Below are 24,859 nucleotides of genomic sequence, written 5' to 3' on the forward strand. Positions count from 1 at the left end.
TGACTTCTAGTCTTTTGATTCTTTCCTCAAGCAACTCTAGCTTTTCTAAGATTGTAACCAGTAACTGTATTTGGATGTTTGCTTGTTTGATTAAAGCAACTGAACTAGTTAGGGGTCCTTTATATTCAGTTGGTTTGCAAAACTCAAGGGCTGGTGCTTCAATATTTTCTGAGCTGAACTGGATTAGAAGTTCCTAACTGAACGACTCTCAGTTTGTTTGAAGTGGTCAGCTATATCCATAACCATCCTCCACTATCAAACTTCCTTCGACTAAAGTACCATGTTCAACCTTGCGTTCAAGCTAAATCAAGTAGGCCTCGTTTTTCTGTTATGATATGTCTGTAACAGTTACCTAATAAACAAACTCAATTCTCTACGTTTTTGCATTATAAATACCATAACAGATTCTTTGACAAACAACCTTTGATTTTGTGCAGCTGAAATCATTAAATAAATACCCTAAGATTTAGGTGCTTTATCATGCGTAATGATGCTCATCATTAAATAAAGCACCAAAATTAAACTAATGGTCAAAGAATGTGATCAATATTTCAAAATCATATTATCCTCCTGTATTTGATGAACAATGTAACAACATCTAACACTTTAAGTAGAGACTACACAGAAATTACCTACCTGTTAAAATAAAACCTTTTAGTACAAGGACAAAAAAACTTCTGATGAAATAAATCAAAATCTCATCATTCAGCAATTCCTCAGATGGTAAAACAGAAAGAGTTATCCATGTTTATCATGTTATTGAATCAATAAACTAAGCTACATATCAGTTTCTCGTCTTTACATAAATATAATAAACTAAATAACGTATCGGTTTGTCTTCTTTACTAGATCACAAATGTTAAAAAAAGTATTACTGTATTTCATATAGAATAATTACATAGATTTATGGACTCAATATAAAATCTTAAATATAACTAGTTGTATCTAAATAAAATAATTCTATCTAAAACAAGAGGCACAAGACTAGGTATGTTATAAACCAAGTCATATCTTCTAACTTGTTATATAAACTGGACACACAATCTAAAAGGAAACACAATACATGAAAGATCCATCAATATGAACACCAGGTCAGCAGCAACAAAATCATTTTGAACGAATCAATGTTAGTTGAACAAAATCATAAGTGTAACTAAGCACACAGGAAAGAATAGGGCTTACAGTTTTAGTTATGTGATTGGGATGACATGTGAAGCAATGTTAGTGAGGCACGCATCAAGAATGAGTAGAGAAAAATAGAGAATCAAGTGAACAAATAGGGGAGGCTAGGGGGATACCTAACTTAAAAGCAACTCTCAGACCATGTAAAAATAAAACAATAAAGACAACATATGTGAAACAATTCTATCTAAATAAACAATAAAGGCCAATTCTATCTTAAACAAAACAATTTGATATGGACATAGGAACAAACTAGATATGTCATAGATGAAGTTAAATCTTTTATTTTTGACAATAAAAACCTCATGAGAATATTATTTCCACACCCAATTTCAAGAGTACAAACAGTTAATCAATATGAAGCCCTGAATTTACAGTCAAAGTTGTGATCTTTTCATCTGCGTGTTTCCATCCCGTCTCATTTTTATCAAAGAAGCAAAATTCTTCTGATGACAGTTGTGATCTTTTTGCCTTTTCCACTGTACGTTCTATCTTACAAAAATGCAGAAGAAACGGAGTGCTAGGGCAAAAATAAAGCATACCGGTGTCAGTTTTAGGGTTTTTTGACGAGACCCGACCAGAGTGGATCCCATAAGAGAAGCGACAAGAGCGCGAGATTAGGAATCGCGAAAGCCAGGAAGGGAGGGACTCTCATACCTATCCGCCCCCTCCTCAGCCTCTTTCGGAAGCATTCCCGACGCTCCTCCGGCCCCCACCGCAGCGGCGGCGGAACCACCGCTCGGGACAGGACAAGGGGCGGGGGCTGCTGGAAGGGGCACGTGGAGCGCCAGGACGTGGCGGGGAGGCAGAGGCGGGAAGCGCGGCGAAAGAATAAGGCGATGGACCAACGAAGGAGGGGCGGGAAGGCGGAAGGGGGAGCGCGGCAGAGGAAAGGGGGGTAATCCCACGAGAGGAAACAGGGGACTTGGGCGGCGACGAAGAGCTGAGAGTGGAGGGAGGGGGAGGCGGTGGTGTGGGTCAAGACATGGGTGAGAGCATGCATTCGCTGTCGCCAGGTAGGCCTTTGTGCTCCCGTTTCCTCCATGGATGAGCGAAGAAAAGCTTGAGAGTGAGCGTCTGTGGTACGAGGCCAACAGGCAGTTACGGAGTAGGACGGGATAGATCGACGGTCGAGGATGATGAGTTTAATTTCAATTATCTCTCTAATTATTATTTAATTTAATTTTATATATATATACGGTCAAAATCGTTGACCATATTCTCTATTTACAAGCGCAGCCAACCACGTGGTAGAATCAAATCAAAACTCGCCGGTTAATAAACGCGAGACGCAGAAACACGCTATAAATACCCAGCCTCCACCCACGCATCTCTCAGGCCTGCACAGTTCGAATAAGAATAACTCATTCGCTCTCATCTCGCATTAGATTCCATCCAAATTCCAAAGTAAGTTACAAAAATCAAGGACGCTTCAATGGAGATGAGAAAGATCGCTTGTGCCGTCCTCGTCGCCGCCGCCGCAGCCACCGGAGCACTCGCCGCCGAGGCCCCCGCCCCCGGCCCCGCCAGCGCCGCCTTCGCGGTCACCCCTGCCGCCGGAACAGCCATCGGCGCCGCCGCCTTAGCCTTCCTCGCCTACTACTTGCAGTAGGAAGAAAGGATACCCACAATGACTTGCTAATTCATCTCGCCGGCGTTGGCTGTGGTCCGTCGTCGCCGTCTTTACTTTTGTCTTTTGTTTGATTTAATTGTGAGTTGATTCGTGTCTGAAAATGAATCGTTAAAATTTAAATTGTTATATTGTCACGAGTTTTGTAAACTGAAACGAAATGAAATGAAACTACATGAAAGGAGTTTAATTTGAAATGAAAATATTTAAGGGGTTTTAATAAAAATTGACCTTTAAATTTCGTGAGTGTGAAGGTTCGTCGCGCAAAAATGGCCTCCTTCTTCCTGGCTCGGAGTAGCAGACCAAACCCTAATCTCCTCCGCCTCGTTCGTTCGAACCCCATCGAGAACCCTAATTGTTCTACCCCCATCTCTTCTTCTATCTTCGGATCGCACCAGATCCTTCGGAACCCCGTTGCTCCTTCGCCGATTCCAGTAAACGCCAACTCTTTCTCCACTCTCCTCGCCAATCTCCGATCTCGATCGATCCATGGGAGATTCCCCTCGATCAAAAACGATAGTCCTGATTCTTACACTTCCCTCCGCAGACTATATTGGCATAAAACTCTAAGATCTGAAGCTGGCTATGCGGCCAGAAGCCTCTCTACCGGCCCCGAGGGCGAGGGCGAGCCTCCGGCCCCAGAGCTCCGGCACCAGGAGATTGTTGGGCCTACGGTAGAGCGCGACGAATCGGCCCTCGCCAACGAGACTCGCGAGGTTCTCGATGGCCTCGCCAGGAACATCTACCGGCTCAGTTCGGCCGTTGCCGTGCTTGGCGTTGCCCACCTCGGCCTCGGCGCGTGGATCGTATACTCCGTCCGACCGCCAAACGAGGTCTTGGTCCAGGCGTTCGCGGCCTTCGGTTTCCCCTTCTCGGTGGCGTTCCTAATGCGACGGGCCGTGAAGCCGATTGTGTTCTTCAGGAAGATGGAGGAGCTGGGGAGGCTTCAGATTTTGACGCTGGCTCTCCAGGTCTCAAAGAATCTGAATCTCCTGTTTTTGAGAGCTCGCGTCGTCTCTTTCTGCTGCATTATTGGCATTTCTGCGGGGTCTTTGGCAGCTCTTTTTGGTCGGTAACATCATCTCCACCAGGTACCGTCATGTTACCAGGAACGTTTGCACCTCTGAGAATCTGTTTGTTTAGCAATCTTCTTCACGGAGTTCCATTATTGTTTCTCATCTTTGTTGGATATTATTCAAGGTTTTACTGGTTGTGAAAAAAAAAAGAACTGCTTGAACTTGAGTTTTCTATGGAACTTGGATGAGTTGCTGGAGCTAAGTTGCTCTTCTTTGTCAATGTAGATTTATTTATCATTAGTAACATGGTAAACCAAACATCCATTGGCAGTTACTATGACAATATTAAATTAAGAAATCTGTTATGTGCTAAAGTGTATAGCATGAGTGTTTGATAAACTATATTTCAAGAGGAGTTTTATATCATATAGTGCTCTTACTTTATGGTTTGGTCTTTTTATTCAATCTTCATCTAGAAGACTAGCTATGTTGAAAGTCATAGGAACTTTAGCAGGAATAAGATTGGTTGCTTTGGAATGTTGGGTTTCTTGGATAGATTTTGTAATGCACTATTTCTGTATATGAATAGTAGCACTTGATTCGATATGAAGTTTTGGTTTTCATTTCCTAACTAGCATGGCTTTAATGAACAAAAGGTTGGTACAATCTTTGCTCTCTACTTGGTAGAGCTCATTTAAGTTCATTTAAGATGAAGCACTGATGTAAATAAACACACTTAAACATATAACATAAAACAAATGAATGAATTTGAAACCCTTGCCACCTGACTCAATACAGTTAGAGAACAAAACTGATACAAATGATGTGATACCTATCTGAGCCACTATCCAACTTTCCACTAGTCAAATGAAAGGTTGTACAATCCAATCATATCACCTTGTATGGAATCTTAAGCCAAGCGAAGATGAAATGAGGGATGACCTCAAATGGGTGTAGAAGATTTGAGGGATTCATAGTGATCCTGAGGTTTGGAGCTCACTATTATTTAATGCCAGTGTCCCTGAGTTAACTTTGGAACTCAATACTCAAATGCTTGCATCCTCAGGATGATCAAAGGAATCCATTGTTGGCATTGGAAGAGTAAGCACTCAGATTCCCTTCTTAGTAAACGTTTATTACAGATTCACGATGAACTCTTGGAGCGTACGAGTTCGATACGTGCAGCAAACATGAAGTTTATTGAATGGTTTGTGAGTGAAAGTAATGGTACCGTGTTGGCTTATGAGATTTTCCGCCCTACAAGACCCAAAATCCTTTGGGACTCGGTGGTAAGCCTTACATACTACCCAAGCATCAATTTACTTCTTGGTTGCTTGCGCACGGGAAGTTAAGGACAGCGGATAGATTGTTGTATGAATCTTATAAGCTTTGTGCCTTGTGCTGCCAAGCTGAGGAGTCCGATGCTCATATTTTCTTTGATTGCACTATTACTTGATCACTTTGGGACAAGGTAAAGAGATTGGTGGACATCAGATTTGATATCACAGACATGAATGGGTTGTCCCAAGTTTTCCAGAGGCACTACAAAGGGAACACTCGCTGTATCAAGGCCTCATACCTTGCTATGTCTTCTATGATTTATCTTTTATGAGATGCACTTTATCAAGGCCTGATACTTGCTATGTCTTATTTATCTTGTATGGGATGCACTTAATAGATATCGTTTTGAGAGTCTTGGACCATGTTTTGAGAGAATGTTTCACAAAGTCAGGTATATGTCTAGTGCTTTATGGACATCTAGTGATTGTACAGTGTGATTTTGGTGGCATAATACATACCTCCCCTCCAAAAAAAAAAATAAATAAATAAAGGAATCCATTGTTATCATTTCTCGTTTGTTTTTTTTTATTGACCTTTTTGAATAACTCAAACTTTTACTTCACAAGGAAATATATATTCAATACCTTCGCACTGCTATGATATCTTCATTGGACACTGGCATTCAAGGGCCAGAAAATTCTATAATCCTATTGTATATTCCATTTCTCTACACATCATAAATTAATTTGTTTATCTTTCATAAACAAATGGCACTTGTATGCTCTATTGTATTCATCATCTCTCCCAAGTAAAACTCTTTTTAGATATGCAAAATTGTTTGTAATTTTTCCCTTCAATCTCATTTCTTGCTATAGTTGAAACATTTAACTTCTGTCTATGTTCTAAATTGACCTTATAGCTCCCAGGGTGTAGCACAGACGATGGGCACACAGTATCTATGGCGTAATGGTCAGAGGTTGATTCTCAGGAACTGACGATCTGAGATTTATTTCGTCATGCGCCTATGGCTTGTGTACCTGCATGAACCTCCCTCTATATTCGTGGGACTGACATTAGGGGATCGCTAAGGTAGCGGGTCTCTTTTTTTTTAAATTGACCTTATAGACACTATCCTAAACAGTAGTGGATCTCACCACCTCATTGTGAGAGGTTGGGGCACTACCTATACAGACAAGGTGAAATTTACCTAGAAACACATGCTCAATCAACAAACAATTATTATAGGTGATTTTATATCTTTCACATACTCTCCTTGACACATATCAGACGCGCATTATCACATAACATTCTTGTCTTGCTGTCTCAAAGTATCTGCCTCTTTGGTCATATTCTAAGTGTCACCTATCGACCTAAACTACAAGCATGTGGATCCAAAGCAATGAAAGGAGATTTGTAGTCACTATCGGGATTGAGGCTTGATCAAACCGCTCGACAAACAGTACTGGAACCGTTCAATTGGGCTCCATATAGTCCATATAGTCTTTTCTGAAGGGGAAAAAAATCACAGCGGAAGGAAAAGAAAACGAGAGAGATAAAAACTAAATTGTTAAGGGAAAAATGCATATAATTTTGTTTGCCTTGTCATCGGAGCTTTATTATTTTATTAAATTTAGATATTTATAAAAAAATAAATATCTAATTCTTAAATTTAAAGAAATATTATTTATAAATACTAAATTTAAGAAATCAAGTAAGGCAGTTGATATACAAGTTTTTTTATCTATTATAGGCAAAATTTAGGATAAAATTTATAGATAAGGTAGTTGACGGGCCATCTCTATCCCAGTTTGATCGTTTTAATCATCGAGCTATTTTTCTCTTTCCCAAAAATCGTCTGTTCTTTTCTTTTGGGTTTTCTTGAGTGAATATAATTTAAAAGGTAGTTTTTTTTTAATTTATCTCTCCGTCAGCGGTCAACGTGGAAGACATCGGAGGATGAGCTGCGTAACAGATCGTTCTCTCCGTTATACAAGAATAGGCGAAATATTTTGGAAAGGATTTGCGGCCGAAGGTAATACATTTCTTAAATGCCCATTTAAAGCGCTCCAATTTGATGCTTGTGGAGCTGTCTTTCTCACAAATCACATTGCGTGCAAACTATCGACTTTGTATTTCAAGAACCTAACCGTTTCGTGGCCTTGCCCTGCTCGCCTTCCTTCTCTGGTGGTGTTGCCGTGTTGGTTTCTGTCAATGGACCTCCCTGTGATCGATCTTTCCCGGTACATGGAAATCTCCGTCAGGAGCGGCGGAGCTGTTTTTTCGGCTTCGGACGAGGTTGGAAATGCCGAGGAGTTAAGGGCGCTATGTGCGGCGGTGAGCGGAAGTCTCAGGGACACCGGCGCGCTCCTCGTGAAGGACCCTCGCTGCACCGCGGAGGACAATGACCGGTTCCTTGATATGATGGAGCGGTACTTCGAGCGATCCGAGGAGTTCAAGCTCCAACAAGCACGCCCTAATTTACATTTCCAGGTGTCCCCTTTTTCTTACTTTCCTTTTCCCCTGCCCTCGCTGTTTGTTTGTTTTTATTCCCGAGTATAAATTTATTTCCTAATAATTGTACACAGTGATAACTTTCAAAACGGCATTATTCTTACGCTCTTATCCTTTTGACTAAAACTTTGCATTTTGAGCTCAAAATTGGATCTTGATGCCGGCCTTTTTTATGTCCGCCTTTTTGCATGAATATCTGCCACGTGTGCGAGCAGATATCAGATTCAGAAGGGATGAATATCAACTTAAAAGGTGTGTGTTGGTATGATGCCAACTTGGTTTAAGGGTGAAATCGAATTAACCTATAATAATTCAGTACATTGGAATGAAATGTGCAAAGGAAAAGGGAAAAATGAAATGTAAGGATAAATTTTTTGTTAAAATGGAAAGAGTGGAAGTATTTGAGACATGCACTAGAAATAGTTATTTAGCCATCAATTATCTCTTTTAGGAGTATGCAAGCAATAATATGGTATGTGGATACTATGTAGTCATTTTATACAGATACATATATATACATGTTCAGTAAGAACAACCTTAGATCTATAAAGCAGAAGTTGCAGGGCTATGCTGTTGTTCAAGAAGAAGGGGTGCCCTGAGAAAATTGGTACATCTATTTATCTCTCTCTCTCTCTCTATATATATATATAGATTGAGAGAAAGAGAAGTTTTACATCTATCACATAGCATATCAAATTAATTGATCTAATGATCTTTAAAGGGAAAGCCCACGACACAAAGCTCCCGCCAATGCAGAGTCCCGGAGAAGGGTCTATTATACGCATCCTTACCTTGCTATGCAAGAGGATGTTTCCGATTCAAACTAGGTCACACACAGTAGTAACTTTACCATTGCATCAAGGCTCCCCTTCATCTAATGATCTCTATAAAAGAAATTATATATCTATGACGTAAATGTATAACAAAATTCATATACAAGTATTTAATATTTACATCGTTAAACCATAAATTGTTTATACAATAAGCATCACTATTATTAATCCTGTAGAATTTATCTAACAAAACCTGTCAGTGTACTCATTGTAGACAGCCCTCACTCTCTCATTATTTTTCAGTATATGAGACTCTAGGTTAGTTCTGTCAAACAATCTTTATCTTGACCATTTTTGACTAAACAAATTTAACCAACTCATGGAAGGACGCAACATCATATGCATCTTGCATAAAGACTCGGTCAAGTTTCTTTGCCACATGATTTGAAGTATATAAAATGTGAACTGCAGACCTTGATTTATTCCGCAATTCTATGTTTCTTAATGAAGTCTTGATGTATTATGTTGTCAAAAGCATTAATATTTAGTAAGAGATGTTCATCACATTCCTAAAGGACAAGTCGGATCAATGATAGTGCCACATTAGTTTTGGAAGTACCTAGTACGGAGATGTTTATGGATGAGACTAATAGAAGACTATTTTCATAGCGACTCTTGTTTGCCATATTATTTTTGTCCAAACTTCTTTTACTCTCTTTGTTAAATTTGTATACCACTACTACTATACCTCAACTTGTTTGATTAGTCTTGTTAGGAATTTGACTTTTGGTAGTAAAAAAAAGGGTTAAGGACGAAATTCATGCATGAACTATGAGTGTCATTGCAAGTTCAGACATCAACTTTTTAAAGAAAAGTTATACATAAACTCTCTAATTGTTACACACTTAGGGGGTGTTTGGTTGATGGGTTTGGGAATGAGGGAATGAAATGATAGTAAAAGATAGTGTTTGGATTGTGGGTTTAGAAATGACAATTTGAGAATGATTTCTAGATTTATGGGAATCAACCAAACCCATATAACTAGGTGGTTTTCATTTCCATTCCCATTCCACCTTACTATCAAATCCATACCCATAGTCATTCCTATCATTTAACCAAACGCCACCTTAGTCATTCCTTCAAATCTAGGATAATTATATAAGGCAAGTGGAGTCTTGACTGGGTAACACATCCATGTGCCACGTTAATAGAATCAAACTATCAAATCAGCATGTGAATATAGTTGTATGTTACCCTCTCTAACCCACCATTACTTTGTAAAGTAATCCTTTAATTTCTAAAATCAAGATATAGTTAGCTAGCATAGCAATTGTACAAGGCAAGTGAAATCTTGACTAGCAACACATATCAATGCCATGTTAACAAAATCAAACTAATAACTAATATCTGCATGTGAATATATTTGTACGTTACCATTTCTAATCCTCCGTCACCTTGTAAATTATAATCTTTTAGTTTCTAGAGTCGAAACATTGTTAGCTAGCATCCTTAACTAAGCATAGGCTCCTCCTACCCGAGTGGAAAGAGGCACTACGAGGTCACCAGGTTAGTGAATATCAGTTAGTTTATTATTTCTTTAGATTAGATATCATTTCACATAATAATTTGGCAACCAAATACTAGAAAATTGCATGAAACAAACTTAACTAGACTACTGACATTTTTATTTCTGGATGTTGGATATATACAAAAACTAGCAGGTCCTCTGACATGATTTGCATTGATTCTTCTCCCAGACCATAAGCATCTAGCTTTTGATTAGTATAATAAATACTACTGAGTGCGTGTTTTGAGTGGAACGGTTTATTCCCCTTTCAGGCTATGGGAATTCCTTTTTCAAAAAAGTTGCCAAGTTATCATTTACTCAATACATGTATTGACTAGACGGTTTCAGTTGGGCCTGGTAAGGTGTGCCACTCGAGAAAATAAATTCAGGACAAACATATTCAAAAATGTTTTGGGCGGGCATAATCAATTTAATGGGTAAACAACATTGTATCCATCCATCCATGATCATTGCTATTTTCTACCCTAAACTTGTTTATTTCTCATGCTTGTTATCTTTAATTGGAAAAAGTGACATCATACTATATGACTGCGATTATCTGTATTGTTAATGGAATAAATGTTTTTAACCTATCAAACTAATCGAGTGAATGCAACTAATTAGGTTGGTTCAACTCCCGAGGGTGTGGAGATACCGCGCAGTCTGGTTGATGAAGATATGCAAGCAAGGATTAAATCTATGCCAAAGGAGTTCCAACCTGCTATTCCTTCTGGTCCAGACCCTAAATGGCGATACATGTGGAGAGTTGGTCCTCGACCAGCAAACACTCATTTTAAGGTCTCAATATTTTGTTTATGTATATTTTGCATAATCTTGTTTCTAATTCATCTATTAAGAATATAAATCTTTGATTAAATATATGTTGTGGTAAATTATCTTTTTGGATGAAGGAACTGAACTCTGAACCTGTTATACCTGATGAATTTCCTGATTGGAAAGAAACGATGGATCTTTGGGGATCTAAAATGATAGCTGCTATCGAGGTACATCATTTTTAGTAATCTGGTATAGGCTTATAGCTGTTTGGTTTGTCTTTTTGTTGCTACTCCTCATTACTACACCATGTCTGTATCTAAGAGTTTATTTGTCATAGGTTGTTGCTGAGATGGCTGCTATTGGATTTGGCTTGGACAAGGATGCATTTACTTCTTTAATGGACCATGTAATACTTCTTGTTTAGTTTATATGCTGTCACTTCTACTAGATTTTCCTTCATTAGATCCAACACACTCTTCTATATTCTTGCATATGCTTGCAACAAAATCATGTATCATCATCAAGTTTTAGTTGTTCCAACTATTTTGAGGTTGGCTATATAGTTTTTATCCCTTATGAAGCTCAATGCAAGTTTTTATCATTTGGCCTTGTAACAATAGTGTTAAGATCCATTTTCATAGGGTTTAAACATATTTGATGTTGTCTGTTTAGGCTTAATACAACTCTCAACCTTTTTCATCTGGGCATGAATGACAGTGGTGTTTTTAATAGTCCTTTTTGGTCATTCTAGTTTTGCAATCTTTGCAGTTTCATAAATTTCAATTAATGGTTCTTTCTGCATTACTTACTGCTTCAGTATTAGGATATGGATCCCAATATTGTTTATCATAATTTATGTCTTAATTCCTTATGACCTGAGTGTCATACCTATGTCAATGGTCTTTTGGAATTGGATTTTCTTCAACTTGATTCCAGTTCCAACATAAGTTCATTGAACTTCTACCTAATCTGAAATCCAAAGATAGTGTCCTTCATGTGTCAAAACTGAGATTCGTAGTGTGTTGTCATTAGTGTTTTGACTCTTGTTTGAGAATTTCATCTTTTATACTTTGGTCAATGATGTTTGGGGAATCTGTTGTATGTCTTTTATATAGACATAACTTCCTATGATATAATTTCCTTATATTCCTATATATATATATATTAATGTCTCGTTAGAGGTGGGAAAGGAATTGCTCTTTGGTCAGTCAGGTATTGAGATTCATCTTCAAACATATTGCTGTAACTTTTTTACTTTGCTAATGATAGTCTACTTTTGACAAAAAAAAAAAAACGCTGTTTCTATTTACTATTATTATGATGGCGTGGAACCATGTAGAATCTCAATCTGATATTGCTGCATGGTGCCTATTCTTTTTCTAGTTACATTGAGTAGTTAACCTCAACATTCTTGGAACACTTTGTAGGTAGTTTTCGCATGTTAGCGTAGATTCCAGAACAACCTATGCCCATTCGTCTATGTCCCTTCATCTATGTGCCTTTAGTTAAGATAGTTAATCTAATATGGATTGAGCATTGTAATTGTTTGAATATGCTTAATAAGTAGGCTTCCTTAAGATGATTTTTTTAATGTATAGTCAGTGCATTATTCCGTCTCTAATTTGCTTGTTTGAGTTTGATGATTTTCATTTATATTTTGTAGATTATGCAATTTATTTATGTGTTTTTTTCAGTTTGAGAGGTTTCTCCTTTATAGAAACTTTCTCCAATGAAGTGTTATTAACCACATCCGGCTTGAACACTTCTTTTGTTTGCACTATTAGGCTATACTAGCCTTTTACTAGACTATCTTTGTGTTAACTCATCATAAGATTCATTTTCTTAATGTTTCTTGTTTTCCCCATGATAACTGTAGGGACCTCATCTCCTTTCTCCGACAGGAAGTGATCTACAACGACATGGCAGTCTAGGCACTGTGTTTGCCGGATATCATTATGACCTGAATTTCCTAACAATCCATGGGAGAAGCAGATTCCCAGGGCTAAACATATGGTTAAGAAATGGACAGAAGATGGAAGTCAAGGTTCCTTTTGGTTGTCTCCTTATCCAAACCGGAAAGCAGGTGATTATTTTTACATTATAATTAAACAAGTTGTTTAATTTGCACTTTGAGCTATATTAGGAAATAGTTTTGTTAGCTTTAACTGTATGACTCAGTGACAATTAAATTTTAGAGCAACTGTTTTCTAATCTAAATCTAGCAAGCAGCTCATCTCTGCCGGGTGCTTTTATATGCAGCTAGAGTGGTTAACCGCAGGTGAGTGTTTGGCTGGAATGCACGAAGTTCTTGTCACTAATAGGACACTAGAAGCCATTGAGTCAGCTCGACAGCAATCCCGCAGTCTTTGGAGGGTTTCATCAACCGTAAGTACTCTCCGCCGTAAGTTTGCGCTTCTTCTGCGTCTGGGCTTAATTTGGTTAACCAATTTCTTGTTCCTTTAACCAGCTCTTTGGGCACATCGCATCTGATGCAACATTGAAGCCATTAGGCCATTTTGCTGACACACCCCTTGCGAGCAAGTACCCTCCCATCTGTACAGGAGATTATGTCGAGAAAGAACTTGCTGCAATTAATCTCAAAGGCTAGAGGGATGTCTCTAGAAAAGCTATGGTGACTTGTAGTCTGCAAATAACCTGGGTCACATGGGGAAAGCAGGCAGCTCGTCTTTTCTCACCTGCAAAACTGTTGATCCCTTCGAACTAAATAATTGGCTGTAAGAAAATGAAACTGACATGCATATGATTATTCCTATCTAATTCAAACATAACTATTTAATGATTTTTACCTGATGTTACGAGATGTTATTGATTTCTATGTAATATGCTTGGTCTTGATATACTTATGAAAAAACAAAAAAGAATATTCAGGAGAACCAGTGACTTTTGTTATCGATGAAAAGATTTTAAATTTAGAAAGAAAAAATATGGAAGGAATATTTAAAACAATTTTTAACTTTTTAAAGTTACTAACATTTTTTTGGTTAAAATTTATTAATTCAATTTTTAGAATTTTATTTTCGATAACTTTGGTTAATTAAGAGTATAATTGTACTTATTGATAGGGTGATTAATAAGCCGAGTCTAAGTTTTAGGGCGTTCAAGCTTATTTAATAAGGTATTGAGTTAAGTCGAGTTAAATTTAAAATAAACTAAGATTTTGGAATGATTGTTCAGTTTAGGTTGATTTATTTTGTATGAGCTTGAGTTTATTTGAATCTAGGCTTGATCTTAGCTTGTTTATATATTATTAAACTCTCAATTTAAGTTTGATTTGTTTAAATCTTATTGAGCTCTCAATTTAAGATTATTTGATTGTTTAAAATTTTTACTTATTTAATGAGTTATTGAGTTTGATAAATCAAATTTATTTGTTTATTTTATTTTTTATTTATTTAACACATTGATAAGAGTTTTATTAATAATTCATGAATGTTGTTCGCGAACATTGTTCACGAATCGAATATTGTGTATGAATGTTATTCACGAATATTAACGAATTAAACACATATATATTTAAGTTTACTTGTTTATTTTAATGAGCTGTTCAAACTTTTTTATTTAATTAATTTTATGTATATTAAATGTATATAAACAAGTTCTTACTAAATCGAATACCAAATATATTTACAAACATTTAATTCATTCAGAGCCCTACTTATAGATTGATTTAAAGTTTTTTTCAGCCATAAAATATTTTAATCAGAGGTTATTAAATACTAACTATTGATGATTTTTAAATTAAAAAAGAATATGGATTATAATAGTAAATTTAAACTCATTGATATCATTAATAAATTTTTAGTCAAAATTTATTGATTAATTTAAATGATTTAAAAATTTTAAAAAATATATAAATAGATTTAGGAAAAAGTGTTTGATAAAATACTGATTTTTATTTTTTTCTTTGGTATATATATATATATATATATAATTTTAATTTAGAATTATGAGTTGCAGGTTATTTTAGAAAATAAGTATGTCATTTGGTAATTATTAAAGTTGAGGGCAGGTTTTCATTATTTATTTATTAAAGTTGAGTGCCTACGCAAAATTGCCGTTTGCCATTTTACTAAATAACGGGGCAATTTCGTCATTAATTATGAGGAAATCATGTAATGACGATTAGGATAAATTTAATCATTTTAAGTGCGCACTTATTAGTTATTACAGTGGTTAAGTTGTGTGCGCGGATTCTAGAACCACATAGCTAATCCGATTGGATCGCACGTCTGATGTCCGCCCCCAATCGCTTAATTTAGCCCGGACCACTCTCGTTACCAAATCCCTAGTTCCTTCGAGCCCAAGCTAGGGTTTTGCACTCCACCTCGGCGTTGCGCCCGCGATCTAGGGTTTAAATCCGTCCCTCTCCAGCAAACCATCTTGTCTTTCGTTTGCAACTATGGACGCTCGCAAGAGGGCGCGAGCTGAAGGTGCTACGAACGGTACAAAGCGGATAAAAGGTACGCAAAGTTTTGTTTTGTTTTGTTTGGAGTAGGTTACTTTTGAAGAAGCGTTTTACGCTTGCTTCTTTCCAGATGTGTTGGCTGTTAGTCCAAATCTAATTTCCATTTTTAGTCGATTGCCATGTGCTCGTTGTTGATCAATACTGTGAAGCTCGTACTTTGAAGGACTCATACACGAATATGTTTGATACTAAAGTTGCCATCGGATTGTTTTCCTTTGAAATCATTGTTGATCAACTCTTTGTTTTGCACAATGGCTCCGCATTAAACACCTTTTCTATTTGGTATTTGTTAACCGTAGACCTAATTTTCACACTTAAAAAATAATTTTACTCAGGAAGATTCAACTTAGAACCCATTAGGATATACTTCTCGAGTCAAGAGTGCAATCTGGCAGTCTGTGTTTTTTTTCTGTTTTTATATATACTTTTTTACAATTCCCATCTTATGACAAGTCACAATTTTTAATAATTATGAAAATATCCTAAAACTGCTTAGGCAGACGTTTAAACGTCATATTGATATTTGGAAAGGTAACTTTTTAGTGGAGAAGGTTCTCAATATATGGCTGGTGGAATAATTTAATATTGTCAGAAGTATGACAGCAATTGAATCACTGAAATTGTAACTAAGAGTAAAAAACAATGTTATGATACAGAAACGGACTCGAACCAACCTGGTCTAGGAAGCAAATTGAAGCCATGCACCAAGTTCTTCAGGTTCTAATCTTAACCTGTTCAAGATAAATTATCATAATTTAACTTTTTAAATTATGAATTTATGATGTAATAGTTAACCATCAATTTGATTTGTAATTCTGTTTTTTATAATTTGTTAAAGGCTAATGAATTGGCAATGCTAGTTGAATACAGGTAATTGTAACTTCATGAAAGCTAATGAATCTGATGTCTAAGCTGTGGTACTCGCTGTTATGGTAAAATCAACCTAAGAAGCATTTTGAACTGGGAAATGGGGGTATTTGTTATTTTGTGGAGATGCACCTAAACAGGAAGACTTATCTGACAGTGAAAAATTCACACTTTAATTAAGTCGATATTAATTATTTCTCAATTTATCTTGCTGCAAATAATGTTCTGTTGTATGATATATTTGGGGATACGTTTCTCTTCTATCTTGGTTAGAGACATTTTATGTTTACTTATCTACAAGTTGACATTGTTCATCATTTTCCATATGTTTGTTTTTGTACTTCTACGAACTTCTAGACACATGGAAAATCTCAAAATCTTCATGGTTTACCTTCTTGTTTTTTTTTTCAATTGGAAGGAGTGAAATTCCTTCTTAAAACATTTTTTAAGATATGCAACAGACCAGCCATTCTGTTATTGTGCATTTGATCTTTTGGCATTTTGATTCTAAAATTGTATTTGGTAGGTGGTAAGTCTTTTTTTTTTTTGTAATTCAGGATAACTGTATTTACTTATTTGTTGTATTTTATGATTCCATTTTTTGCATGATATTGGAAGAATTATGATCAAATAGGCTGGTAATTGTTTTGTAGTTGCAGTTCTTTACAAAGTAGTTACAGATTAGGTATGTATTGCTCGCTGTATGCCACCCTTTTGATTAAAATCATTGTCTTAAGCTTCTGTTATAAAGATTCAACATGTTGGAAGATGGCATCATGGTTATATTATATTAGATATTATAAGTGATTTGACTTAGATAAGAAAATAGAGAAAGGGATGGGTTAAGCGAAACCTTGTTGCTCACTTAACATAAAGGTTTTAGACTTGGATTGATTGATAGCATGTCATGTTGTGGTGTTGAATCTTCTGTCCTGAATGAAGTTGCTGTTTAGGATATGTATAGGTTTGCTATGAATTTCAAATGATCCAAAGGTATTTCAGTTGATTTTTCAAACTAAGAAAAATTAAACATCAATCATTGTTTCAGCATTCGCTTATGAGCTGCGCTGTTAATATCCCAATTCTCTTTTGAAAGATAAAACATGATTAACATAGTAATTGTGGTTATTCTTTAAAATAAAATAGGAATTTTCTTGATCTGGTTTTATATAGAAGGAATGTGTAGTGCAAACAACAAAGGAATTATTTCTATTTTGGTTTGGTTTTTGTCTTTTTTGACACCTTCATGCATTTTAGCTTTTGAATCATTAGTGTGTGAACTAGGAGATGAAATAACATATATAAACAGATAAATCATAGGAAATGATTCTCTTGCCAAGAAACATTCACAAAGTGATGTTTTTCCTACTTCTGTTTTCTATTCCCTTTTTTTTAGTCATTTTTGACACCTTCGTGCATTTTAGCTTTTGAATCATTAGTGTGTGAACTAGGAGATGAAATAACATATATAAACAGATAAATCATAGGAAATGATTCTCTTGCCAAGAAACATTCACAAAGTGATGTTTTTCCTACTTCTGTTTTCTATTCCGTTTTTTTAGTCATTGATTTAGCAAGTCATTTTCAATAGTAAAATGTCCTATCATGTTTTTTTATCATATATGTGTGTTCATAAGTTATTTGTTTTCAAGCAAAAATATTACAGATCAAATATATATTCTTGTACTTTGTAGATTTATATTGGCGTCATGCACCATTTTTTTAATATAAAGCAACTTCTTAGTGAAATCATTTTAGATGATGATACTTTGTACTTTATGGATGTTTTGATAAAATGTGTACACTATCAACATGTGTATCCTACACAACAACAACAACAACAACCAAACCTTATCCCACAAGGTGGGGTCGGCTGTATGAATCCTTTTACACCATTGAGCTCTATCTCCTACTATATCATCATCTATATTTAAATAAATTTTATCTTGTTTTATTGTTGCTAACCAAGTGTTTTTTGGTCTTCCTCTTCCACGTTTGATATGTATGTTTATCATAGTTTCATATCGCCTAACTGGAAGTCGTCTAAATACATGTTTGTACCATCTTAAACGAATCTGTCGGAGTTTTTCCTCAATAGATGCAACTCTGACTTTCTCTCTAATTCTCTCATTTCTTATTTTGGCCATTCTCGTATGTCCACACATCCACCATAACATCCTCATCTCTGCAATTCTCATCTTTTGCTCATGTGCTCGAGTCATAGTCCAATATTCAACTCCATATAACATATCAGGTCTAATTGCGGTTTTATAGAATTTACCTTTAAGTTTAAGAAGTACTTTACGGTCATATAAAACATTCGACACTCTTCTCTATTTCAACCATCCTGTTTGTATTCTATGTAAGACATCTCTCTCAATCCCTCCATCGTTTTGCAAAAAATGATCCTAAATATTTAAATCTCTCGGTTTCGGGCAACTCATCCTCTCCTATCTTAACAATTGTCTCATTACTTCTATTATCGCTAAACTTAAATTCCATATATTCTGTCTTTAATCTATTAAGTTTAAAACCTTTCCCTTCTAATGTTTCATGTCAAGATTCTAGTTTAGCATTTTCTCTTTCACGCGTTTCATCTATCAAAATAATATCATCTGCAAACAACATGCATCATGACACTATGTCTTAAATATGCGTAGTGAGTTTGTCCATAAGTAGTGTAAAAAGATAGAGACTTAGAGTTAATCCTTGATGTAACCCTATCTTTATTGGAAATGCTTTAGTTACTCCGCCTGTCTTTACTCTAAGGATGTAAATGAACCAAACGGTTCACGAGCTATTCAGAGCTTGATTCGGTAAAAGCACATTCGAGTTCGTTTGTTTAGCTTATCGAGACGAGTTCGATAGTTTTATCAAGCCGAGCTCGAGCTTAAGGATATTTGGCTCGTGAGCTCACGAACATGTTCGTTTATAAGCTCGCGATCTCGGCTCGTTTAAAGGGCTTGAGAACATGTTTGTTTATAGGCTCGTGACGTCGGGCTCGAGATCGGCTCGTTTAAAGGGCTCGAGAACATGTTCGTTTATAAGCTCGTGAATTCGGACTCGAGCTCGGCTCGATTAAAGGGCTCACGAACATGCTCAATGGTGTGTTGAGTTTGGAAGTTTAATGTAGTTTGGGATACTTAATGATGTGTTGAGTTTATTTTATTTTAGTTGTTAGGTTTGTTGAATATTTATTCAAATGATTTTCGAGTTCGCTTAACAAGCCTGCAAAACGAGTCCAAAAACGAGCTCTAAAATGGGTTCGAAAACGAGCTCGAGCTTACTTAATGAGTTAGGCTCATTAACTATGATAATCGAGCTAATAACGAGTCGAGCTCGAGCTGTTCGCGAGCTTAGTAATTCCAAAACGAGCCGAGCTCGAACTGTTCGCGAGCTTAGTAATTCCAAAATGAGCCGAGCTCGAGCCTTGTGATAAAAGTTCGATTCGAGATCTAGCCGAGCTCGAGCTTGATAGTCTTCGGCTCGGTTCGGCTCGTTTACATCCTTACTTTACTATAGTCATTACATCCTCATACATATCCTTAATTAGTTAAATATATGTTACACTAACATATCTTTTTTCTAGAATTCTTTATATAATTTCTCTTGGACTCTATCATAAGTTTTTTCTAAGTCAATGAATACCATATGTAGATCTTATTTTTGCTCCCGATATTTTTTAATTAATTCTTTAAGAAGATGTATAATTTTTATTGTCGATCTCCTAGACATGAATCCAAATTGATTTTTGGTCTCCTTAATATTTTTTCTATTATTTTTTTTCCCAAAATTTCATAGTATGACTCATTAGTTTATTATCCCTATAGTTTGCATAATTTTGTACGTCTCCCTTGTTTTTATATATGGGAACTAGAATACTTATCCTTCATTGATCAGATTTTTTTTTTCATTTTCAATATCATGTTAAATAATTTTATAAGTCATTCAATACCTTATTTCTCTAAACACTTCTATACCTTTATCGGAATATCATCTGGTCTAACGGCTTTTTCATTGTGCATCACATGTAAAGTTTGTTCTACTTCTGAAGTTTGAATTCTACGATAAAAATTAAAATTTCTATGTTCAATCGACCTACTTAAATTACTTAAGTTAAGTTGGTCATCTAAACCTTCATTAAAAAATTGATGAAAATACCTTTTCCACCGTTCTTTTTAGAGTATGTATCCTACATACTCTAAAAATTCTTATGCCCTCTTGTTCTGACTAATATATAGTACTTGATTTATAATTAAGTTTAGAGATTTTGGAAATTCTATTTGAATACTGTTGAATTATATTGAAATGATTCTAAAATAAAAACGATCCCAACCTGTACTTTTGTAGTGTCGTTGGGTCTTCATTAGTCTTAGTTGAATGAAATAGGATTTTTTCTTGTTCTTGTTTAGTTTAAATAGGATGTGGTTCGGTACAGATAAGAAGTTTTTTGTTTTTGAGTATGGGTTGGCTGCATCCTATTTGATACACTTGCAATTTATCCACTTCTCGTTCACTAAAACAAAAACATGAACTATGAGATAGAACTTAATCTAAAGCCAGATAAATGATAAAAATGGGTTTTTGGCAATTGGTTAGTTAGGCATAGTGATATATACTTATGTGTATATATATGTATGATAAAAAATTGGGTTTTGGCAATTGGTTAGTTAGGCACATTTATTGAGTTTCATGTATGTCTATATTCCTTTTGGTTAATTATTGAGTTAGCAAGTCATATTTAAACTTGGAATGATTTGTCATATTTAGTTTCTTGTCATAGTTGTTTAAGTGAAAGTACGACAAATTAAAAAAAAAAACTTTCATGTCACCTATCTGTTAATATTATTAATTGACACCATGCTTTATCTAAAGAATCTTCTCTACAGAATCATCCTTGTAGTATATAAATATTTAGCTGATATTTATACAATATCAGCATACACATCCTACATACCATTACAATGGTATTGCATCCTTGTTCTGACTAATTATAGTGTGTGAATAAATTTCTGAGATTTTTCACCTATTTCAATACCGCTCACTTGAAGTTTGAATGAAAGCTTCATTTGCTGTTTTCCTTGACCAAAGCAGCTACTATTGGAAATTTAAAGTCTCTGTTAAAGAGATTTCTTGTTCTCAGTATTCATGGTCTAATAAAGCCTTTTCACCTTCCACATAAATTATTATTTGTTTTGTGTTGTCAGCTATGTTGAGTTATTTTTTCATTTGTATCTGAAAAAGACTAACTGAGAAAATGAACAAAAATGACGTCCCTCTATTTTCTTCCTTGCTTCGAAAATGAGTTTCTATTTCTATTTTTGAAGGATTGACTATGTTGTTCTATTGACCTTGGTGAACAAAATGCTACTTGGATTTTAATTATTAACTAAAAGTTTGAATAGGGAAATTGAACCACAAAAATCAAATTATTTCCTTCTTAGAAACTTATTTTTTCTACTGTTTTCCTTTTATTTTGCAAGGGGGTTCATTTTAAGCTTGCATTAAACAGCATAGAGTTCTTTACAAACCCATTCTTTATTTTCTCTCTGTTAATCCCAAAGATTATTTATAATTTGCAGTAAACAAGGTAGGTGTTTCTTATAGTGTCGAAGATTTGTAATTTATTCTTTTATTAATTGTTGGTAAAATATAGGAATGTTGTTGGAAGTAATACAAATGTAACAAAGTTGAGAATGCCAAGATGGATATGTGGAGATATTAAATAGAATAAAATAAAAATAGTAATATTCAAGAGCACTTGGGGGGTAGCTGTAATAGATGATAATATAAGAGAAAACATGTTGCAATGATGAGGATCAAAAGTTTCTATAGTTAGGAGGGGAATTTATTAGAGTAGAAGGCATAAGAACTAGAGAGAGACCAAGAAACATTTGTAAATGTAAAAAATGATTTAATTAATTAAATATTACTGATAATATGATTGTGCATAGATCCCATTGAAACGGTGAAATTCATGTGGCTGATATTAAGTAGGCGGACAAGCAAAGTTTCTATGATGATTCTTTCTTCACACAAAAATTCATAGATAACTTTGATTAAGAGGACTTTGTACCTGCATTCCTTTTATAATATAGTTTGTTGGAACCAATGGTTTGCTTTCATTTTGATGTGGTAGACTCCTGAAAATCTGTTGCATTTATGCTATTTTTGGTTCTTTTGGTCATTAGATTTCTTCCAGCGATTCACTGATTGTTGACTTTGGGAACGTAGTCTTCTCTGCTTGTTCTTCTTGAATGTCTAACATTGATGGTTAGATAGTCGTGGATTGTTTTTTGGTTCTAACTGACCGTTGCATTAATATGTAAAATTTTAGAGATGTTTTCTTAAACTTAAACAACAGCACTCTTGCAAGAGAGCGGTGCTTCTTGTAAAAATAATAATCTTTGATATGGGAGGTCAGCTCAAACTCGTATACCTTGATATTAACTATGGTACACACGCAGAATGCTAACAATCAGTTAGTATCTCGACAATTTAATTATTTTTTATGTCTAGATGCTTGCTGATTATATTGTGCATCAAATGTTGGAACAAGATAATATCTTTTTCATCCATTATTGTGCATTGTCTGGCCTCATGCTTCCTACATTGATGTTGAGAAGTTCCTCCTTTGTTTATCTTATTCCTCTCATCTTATGCAGCACTGCTGGATGCCCATTCGGCGAAGGCTGTCATTTCCTGCACTATGTCCCCGGAGGCTATGCCGCTGTTTCACAGATGAATTTGAACACCCTAGGGGTTGCTTCTGTAAAGAATGTAATTCCTCCAGCAGTGACCAATGGGCCACCTCCTGCTGGGAAGACTCGCATGTGCAAAAACTACAACACTCCTGATGGCTGCAAATTTGGCGATAAGTGCCATTTTGCACACGGGGAATGGGAACTTAGCAAATCTGCTGTTCCACATTTTGATGGCCATATGGCGGCTCCATTGGGTGCAAGGATGCCAACAAACTTTGAGCCACGCCAACCTGCTGGCCTCGCAGCTGCAACCAGCTTTGGAGCCTCAGCCACAGCTAAAATCAGCATCGATGCTTCTCTTGCAGGTGCCGTTATAGGTAAGGGTGGAATGAACACAAAGCAGATTTGCCGTATAACGGGTGTTAAGCTTGCGATACGGGAGCATGAATCAGATCCCAATCTGAGAAACATTGAATTGGAGGGAACGTTCGACCAGATCAAACATGCCAATTCCATGGTTAGAGAACTTATAGGCAATGTTAACACTGCAGCAGCTCCTATACCAGCAAAGAGCACACCTGCTACTGGAATTCCAGGTGCCATAAGCAACAATTATAAGACAAAGTTGTGTGAGAACTTTGCAAAGGGCTCATGCACGTTTGGCGATCGGTGCCATTTCGCTCATGGGGCGGCTGAGCTACACAAACCTGCTGCCTGAAGTACTTTCTACCAAATGCCTCTTCGATTTGTCCTTTGAAACTGGCAGTCTTCCCAGTTGGTCGTTCGTGACTTGGTTTCATTGTAACAAGACTCGGAAGATAATTGACTTTAATTTAGTACGTTGTTACTGCTTTACGTTTTGTAATATTGCAGGGAGAGCTTTGTTGAAATCTGTATTATTCAAGGCTTTAGAACGCTATCTGTGATAACTGCAGTGCAAACTAGCAACTGAATGTTTTGCTTTAGTGCCAGAGAAATTTGTTTGGTTGCCAAGGACACTGAACGGTTTAACTTAGAATGCACATTTACTATGAATTTGATAATGTAATATACAAAATATCTAATGATGAAACATTTTTACTAAGAAATATATTGAAATCCACGGTTTTAGCAAGTAATATGAGGTTCTTTGTATGCGGTAAATTTAAAAAGAATTTTTAATCATAATTTTAATTTTGTATGTAATTATCAAAAAAATTTTAATTTTGTTTTTATTTTTTACCTGTAAAATCTTATTTGTTTCAATTTTTTTATACAAATATTGTTATCTAATTACTTTTCTAATGTTTTAGGTAAAAAAATTTAAAAATAAATATAATTTTTTAAAAAAATTTAGTACTTTGAATAAGAATTGAATATATTTTTTTTATTAAAATTGCTCCTCATATTTTTTTTAGGTACAAAAGGTAAAAAAAATGAGTATAATTTTTATTAAATTTAACATTTTAAATTAAGTATATTTTCTATCAAATTGAGTACGTCTTTCTAATTGACCTTCAGATTTTTTAGGTAAAAAAAAAATCTAAAAATGAGTATAATTCATCTTAAATTTAGTACTTTAAATTAGAATCAAGTATATTTTTTATCAAAATTATCCTTAATATTTTTTAGATAAAAAAGTCTAAAAATGGGTATAATTCTGGTTAAATTTAGCATATTAAATTAGAATCGAATATATTTTCTATCAAATTGAATATGATTTTTTTCTACTTAATATAATTCCTCCTAAATTCAATATCATTTAAAGAAAATCTAATATATTTTTTATCTAATTGAGCACTATTTTAAGAAAATCTAATATGTTTTCAATCCAATTGAGGTGGAAAAAGAGTCGTGATCAATTTGATAGAAAATATACTAGATTCTAGTTAATATGTTGAATTTAAAAATAATTATATTTATTTTTAGATTTTTATATCTAAAAATATCAAGGGTAATTAGAAAAATTAGTATCTGTTATTTGATTAGGAAGTGAAAATAAAAATTTTATTAATAAAATCTACGTGTTAAATTTTATTTATGATTAGGGACTGTATATAAAATTTTCCCTATTGTAGATTTGTAC

At 35.2% G+C, this 24,859-nt stretch overlaps 5 protein-coding genes across 6 annotated transcripts; 4 read left to right on the forward strand and 1 right to left on the reverse strand.

Annotated features, from left to right (window-relative positions):
* Positions 1–1,467: 1,467 nt before the first annotated feature.
* Positions 1,468–2,305, reverse strand: LOC121977276. 2 transcript variants are annotated; one of them, XM_042529863.1, is made up of 2 exons: positions 1,840–2,305; positions 1,468–1,702 (listed from the first exon to the last, which is right to left on the reverse strand). In XM_042529863.1, exons 1-2 carry the CDS (start codon positions 2,225–2,227, stop codon positions 1,671–1,673), a joined length of 420 nt encoding a protein of 139 aa, XP_042385797.1. In that variant the 5' UTR covers positions 2,228–2,305; the 3' UTR covers positions 1,468–1,670. The 2 variants fall into 2 exon arrangements, with proteins under 2 accessions (XP_042385797.1, XP_042385796.1); XM_042529862.1 differs by having other exon boundaries at positions 1,468–2,305.
* A 150-nt stretch (positions 2,306–2,455) lies between these two features.
* LOC121977277 (arabinogalactan protein 23-like) lies at positions 2,456–2,843 on the forward strand. Its single transcript, XM_042529864.1, has one exon. The coding sequence runs from the start codon at positions 2,618–2,620 to the stop codon at positions 2,792–2,794; it is 177 nt and encodes a 58-aa protein (XP_042385798.1). The 5' UTR covers positions 2,456–2,617; the 3' UTR covers positions 2,795–2,843.
* Positions 2,844–3,061: 218 nt separating this feature from the next.
* On the forward strand, positions 3,062–7,138 carry LOC121974280. Its single transcript, XM_042525265.1, has 2 exons — positions 3,062–3,903; positions 7,041–7,138. Exon 1 carries the CDS (start codon positions 3,082–3,084, stop codon positions 3,886–3,888), a length of 807 nt encoding a protein of 268 aa, XP_042381199.1. The 5' UTR covers positions 3,062–3,081; the 3' UTR covers positions 3,889–3,903; positions 7,041–7,138.
* Positions 7,139–7,188: 50 nt separating this feature from the next.
* LOC121974278 lies at positions 7,189–13,553 on the forward strand. The gene is made up of 7 exons (XM_042525264.1): positions 7,189–7,599; positions 10,585–10,758; positions 10,872–10,964; positions 11,075–11,143; positions 12,614–12,820; positions 12,997–13,122; positions 13,205–13,553. Exons 1-7 carry the CDS (start codon positions 7,321–7,323, stop codon positions 13,343–13,345), a joined length of 1,089 nt encoding a protein of 362 aa, XP_042381198.1. The 5' UTR covers positions 7,189–7,320; the 3' UTR covers positions 13,346–13,553.
* Positions 13,554–14,995: 1,442 nt separating this feature from the next.
* On the forward strand, positions 14,996–23,759 carry LOC121974281 (zinc finger CCCH domain-containing protein 14-like). Its single transcript, XM_042525266.1, has 3 exons — positions 14,996–15,218; positions 15,880–15,940; positions 22,756–23,759. Exons 1-3 carry the CDS (start codon positions 15,158–15,160, stop codon positions 23,510–23,512), a joined length of 879 nt encoding a protein of 292 aa, XP_042381200.1. The 5' UTR covers positions 14,996–15,157; the 3' UTR covers positions 23,513–23,759.
* Positions 23,760–24,859: the final 1,100 nt, after the last annotated feature.

This window comes from Zingiber officinale, chromosome 4B (assembly GCF_018446385.1).
Source record: "Zingiber officinale cultivar Zhangliang chromosome 4B, Zo_v1.1, whole genome shotgun sequence".
Taxonomy (NCBI): Eukaryota; Viridiplantae; Streptophyta; class Magnoliopsida; order Zingiberales; family Zingiberaceae; genus Zingiber; species Zingiber officinale.